Source organism: Sinocyclocheilus anshuiensis, unplaced genomic scaffold (assembly GCF_001515605.1).
Source record: "Sinocyclocheilus anshuiensis isolate Anshui unplaced genomic scaffold, SAMN03320099.WGS_v1.1 scaffold735, whole genome shotgun sequence".
NCBI classification, from domain to species: Eukaryota; Metazoa; Chordata; class Actinopteri; order Cypriniformes; family Cyprinidae; genus Sinocyclocheilus; species Sinocyclocheilus anshuiensis.
In genome coordinates this window covers 998,347-1,003,518 of record NW_015548245.1, presented here as the reverse complement: position 1 = coordinate 1,003,518, position 5,172 = coordinate 998,347, and the positions used below count along the sequence as shown (strand labels likewise).

General features: G+C 35.3%; 1 protein-coding gene across 1 annotated transcript in view; it reads right to left on the bottom strand.

The window, feature by feature from the left end:
• Window positions 1-5,172, bottom strand: part of LOC107655172 (DNA-directed RNA polymerase, mitochondrial-like) — a 45,634-nt gene that overhangs the window by 16,355 nt on the left and 24,107 nt on the right. The window contains 3 exon segments of the mRNA XM_016442595.1: window positions 461-574; window positions 2,586-2,672; window positions 3,631-3,810. Coding sequence (XP_016298081.1) covers window positions 461-574; window positions 2,586-2,672; window positions 3,631-3,810 — 381 coding nt within the window.

Here is a 5,172-nt window from a genome sequence, read left to right as displayed (position 1 = left end):
GATATCGTCCTCTTTTGGAAGGCCAAACAAAGTAGTTTCGCTTTCACAACGAAACACACAGCGCCTTCACAACATGGCGGCAGCAACAATACTACAGCGAGAATAAAAGTTACGCCTTCTTTCTTTGCGTGAACATTTGGGCGGCGTTATGCAAATCTTCCCACATCGTGACGTAGACATGTGGGGGCGTGTTAGAACGTGCCGTTTTAGGTAGGCGTGGTTGACTCTTAACTTTTATAAAGAATATCTCTTTGGATTTGATTTTGGATTTGCAACTTTACAGATCTTCTTTATGCACCAAGAGCTTGTAACACTTCAAAGAGAAAGGAAAAATTGAAATCGCATCATATGACTAAAATTAAAATGTGGAGGCCCATAAGGGGTCAGGGGTCAAACTGTGGGCCAATGTGTTTAAAATGGTGAACTAGTTAAATTGGCAAGTTAATTTTAAAACACTTACCGTTTGGTTTTTTATTCGGTGGTAGGGCTGAACGATAGGAAGTCCCAACGGCGTTACCCATTCCACCGTTTTCCCAGACATAGCTATTAGCTTAGCACTCTCCGTCAGCCATTCCTGAGAGAAAAAGTCAGAACAGTGTCAACCAATCGATCCAACAATATATTAAGCATTCAGAACCAAATTTACATAATGATTTGAACTAGATAAGCTGAAACTGAAACCCCTATGCATAACAATTTGTCTTCACCGGAAATAATTGCGATAAAGTAGCTGCGATAAAGTAGTCTCCGGCTATAGTTGGAAAAATCCAGACATACAGGTGAGAAATTGTTGCTGAGATGAAGCGTTTAAAAAACCTGCTGATCCACAGCAACAGTGCTGGCTGCGCAACTTGGCTGCCACATTCGTAACGTCCCGAGTGCTCTCCCCAAAACGCTTTGTGTGAGATAAATTCCTCTGTTCATCTGGAAGCGGGCCGGGCCTGAAGTGGCTCCATTCATCAGAGCGTTTACCAACATCCAGGGCCCACATCTCCTGTATCACCTTCTGCCGGTAACGGGAATGATCAACTACCTGGGCTCCACTGCCGCCGCTCCTGAGGATCTGACCTATTTAGGAAGCTGCGGGATATTTCACCTTCGCTCTGCCTGTCTGCTCGTCTCCCCAGAGGGGTGCAACAGGAGACAGTGAGCGGCTGGTCCTTGATCTACTGCACCAGGGACATTCATTCCTTTTCGGTTTCCTGCAGCTGTAATTCATGAGCCAGTTGCATCATGGGAGAACTATATCTAGCGATTCACAAAAATACTCTTTTCATTCATTCAAAAAAAAAAGGAAGGAAGCAACAAGGGTTGGGTTTTGTTTAAAAACCATTGATAAACATTACGGTTCAAAAGTTGGTAAAGGATGTTTTTGAAAGAAGTTTCTTTTATGGTCACCAAAGCTGAATTTATTTGATTAAAATATGGTAAAGATATAAATATTGGCAAATATTATTACAATTTTAAATAGATGTTTTCTATGTTAATACATTTTCAAATGTAATTTATTCCTGTGATGTAAAGCTGATTTTTCGGCATCATTACATCTTCAGTTTCACATGAACCTTCATATTCTAATATGCTGATTTGCTGCTCAAGAAACATCTCTTATCATTATCAATGTTTAAGGCAGTTGCACTACTTAAATGTGATACACTTTTTTTCTAGGTTTTTATCTGAAATATAAATTATATCATTAAAAATATTCTCTATAACTTTTGATCAATTTAATGCCTACTTGCTGAATATGATGAAATGTACATTTCAAGACTCCAAAATGAACTAAAATATAATGAAAATGACCACAAATTAATTTTAAATTTAGCTTTTGGTACAGAACATATTGTAAAGGTTTCACAGATGAATCTCAGCAAAAAATAAAAAATAAAAATAACATTAGACAGCCATGACAAATATATTTGCTCTATTTGAATTCTATAATTTAATACATTAACTTTAGTAGTAATAAAAATAACACTACAATTAAACTACTTCTTTGTCATTGTGCTCTTGTGTTGGGGACTTTTAGTTTGTAGTTTTGTTTTGTTCCTGTTTCCGGGTGTATCTTCTTTAGTAGTCATATTATCCCTATGTATAGAAGCCCTTCAGATGGCTGGATGTTTGGTTGCTCAGTTCTCTGTTTTTTGTTTCCTGGTTTTCAAGTTTCTTGTAGTTTTTGAAATCCTGGTCATCACCGAGTTAACCATTTGTTACTAAACTAAAACCACCAACCATAGTATAAAATCTCAACTAAATAGAAAAGGCCATTTTTGTTAAATTTTGGTAAAAAAGGTCCACTGTCTACTGTCAATGGTGTAGTGATGTATGAAGCGCAGCTTGCACAAAAGTCACTTTTAAACCAAGAAGCTTTTGTTGGTCAACATGACAAATCTGCATGACCAACTTGAACCCATTACAAAATCTTTCGCCCTCACACAAAATTCCAAATCGTGTGGATTCCTATTGAAATGACTGAAAATTCTGCTTGCGAAAATTCGCTTAACAACGGTAAATGTGACCACACAAGTGAAAAAATATAATAGTCCTGATCATTAAAGTGTATAAGGGAATGTGATATTATATACCTGAATTTCTCTTGTCCCAGTGAACATTTCCTTCAAGCTGCTGAAAACCTGCTTCACCAGGTAATGTGACGCATCCCATATGTATTCCTGTGGATTGAAAATAGCACAATGTTAGATATTCACACAAGCACAATAGTGTGGATGCGTGTGGATGCTTTATCCAAACCTAAAAAGGGCACATCATGGCATAAATATAATATTTGCATGCATTTGCATATGTATGTCAGGTAATTGAAATGAGATTTAAACAAATACACTCTTAAAAATAAAGATTCAAAAGTGGGTTTTCACCATAGAAGAACCATCTTGGTTCCTCAAAGAACTTTCCAGTGAACAGTTCTTAAAAGAACCACTTTTGTCTAAACATGTAGAACATTTGAAAAATCTAAATAGCCTTTTGTGGAATGGAAAAGGTTCAAGATTCTTCATGGCAATAAATTTGTCTTCAAAGACACCAAAAAAGGTCTGAGATTTGGACAAGGGAACACAACAAAATATGTTTATGTTCAACAATCCAAAGTTTAGCTTTAGCGAGCAGAACGTGGAGATGAGATCCCTTGACTCTATAGGTGATAATGCCTCATTCATTCTCCACAGCTTGGGAGATACGAGAAGAGCATCACCTGTTTCTATGGTTGTCCACAGAAGGCCGCACTTGGGGAAATCAAGACTGACGCAAATGGAGGGGAAAGTAAATCCCTAAAGTTCACATCATCTGTGATGTAAAACAAGATTACTAAGCTTATCTTCACCTTTATGTCGAGCTGAAGAAAAGGTTACAATAACTAGAAATAATGGCGATAACAGAGAGAAAAGAGGACATTGCATGGCTAAAGCAACTGAGATGTGGCTCTTTTCCAACAAAAAAGTGCCTATAAACAATCTGGGAGAATTTCTGATGCAGACTCTGGGCTCTGGAAAATTTGGATCCGACCACATCCATCCAAACATCATGCAGGACAAGGTTTGGTTCACACGGAAACTCTTGAGTCACAGTTTATTGCTCCATCTATGATAATTTTAACCAAAGTGCAACAAGCCTCACCTTAGGGAAATCATCGATTTCCTTCAGTCGCTTTTCGATTTGCAGACGGCCCCCGTAGCGCGTGACGCCATAGACCACAGTCATCACCGTCTGCTTCACCACCTTCCTACTGATGAAGCCCTCCAGCACCTGCGCGATCTTCAAACCCTTCTCTGCATCCCGAGCCCTGAACTCTTCCACCTATGAGACACGGGACAGCGCACCTTTCTGAGACTCCATAAATCAATGCACTTATTAGTCACAGTAATGTTAGGGATGGGTCACAACTGACAATTTGTTGAAGTTTTTCAACAACCGACTAATCATGTAGTTTGAAGAGTGTTAGATTTTTGTATATTTTTTTTATATTTGTAAATATATTAAAAAAAATACAATATTTTAAACATTATAAAACATAATAATATATTTTAAATATTCAAAAAAATTATTATACACTATTATATATGATATTAAAACAATCATATTTATTATTTTATTATATTTTATATATTTGTAATGTATAATAAAATTGTTTTACTATTATTAATATTATAAATGCATGACATATATGTATAATAAAATAATGTAGTATTATCATTGTTATATTTAAAATAGAAATAAAATAAAGTTAATATGAATAAATATGATTTTTTTATATTAACAACATTAACAAAAACATAATACAATTGTGTATTAATATTAGATTTATAGTACAATATAACAAATAAACTGGTAATAATATTTAAATAAATATAACATTTATATATTATTAAAATGTTTTTTAATTGATATTTTAAATATAATAATAACTAAAATAAAAGTAAAAAAAAAATATATATATATATATAACATCCTCACATTGCTATATATAACAACTTGCACATTATGCTGTGTATAGGAAATGAAAAAACATATCATCATCATTACTTATTTTTATTCTTTTTTTTATTTAAACAATATTATTATTATTATTATTATTATTATTATTATTTAACAAGTAAGTATCCCAGAGACCCCTGGTTGGGAATCAGTGTTCTATAACTTATTTTAAAGACCCTTGAGGGGGAATTCAGAAATAAAACTATCGATAACAGAAATACCACAATTGTCCCTCACTTAAACTATAAATAGCTTATTCTGCATGGAGGGAGGAGCAGGTTCATTAATCGCACATGAGGTGTGAAAGGTGCTGACGGTCTTATTGGGGCTCTTGAGAGCTTACCCTATCAAACAGAAGGAACAATGAGACTGTTTAAGCCAAACTCTGACTCAGCAGAGCTCATTGAGATGTCTGCTATGCACCCTTCAGCTAAGGTTAGCGCAACCTGATGTTTCTGGTGAGAACGACATGCTGCATTTAGAGATTACACTGTGTTCCCAAAATATAGCCAAGTCAATAGGTAGGTCGATATATCTCAGATAGTGTTCTCTAAAAAATATGCAGTCTTCCCATAGCTGAAATATAACTGGAGCTTTGAGACCATGAGTTGTGTAGATGCAGCAATTTAAGATGAATATTCAGCTTTGAGGGAAAAAAAAAAAGGATGAAAAAAGCCTCTGACA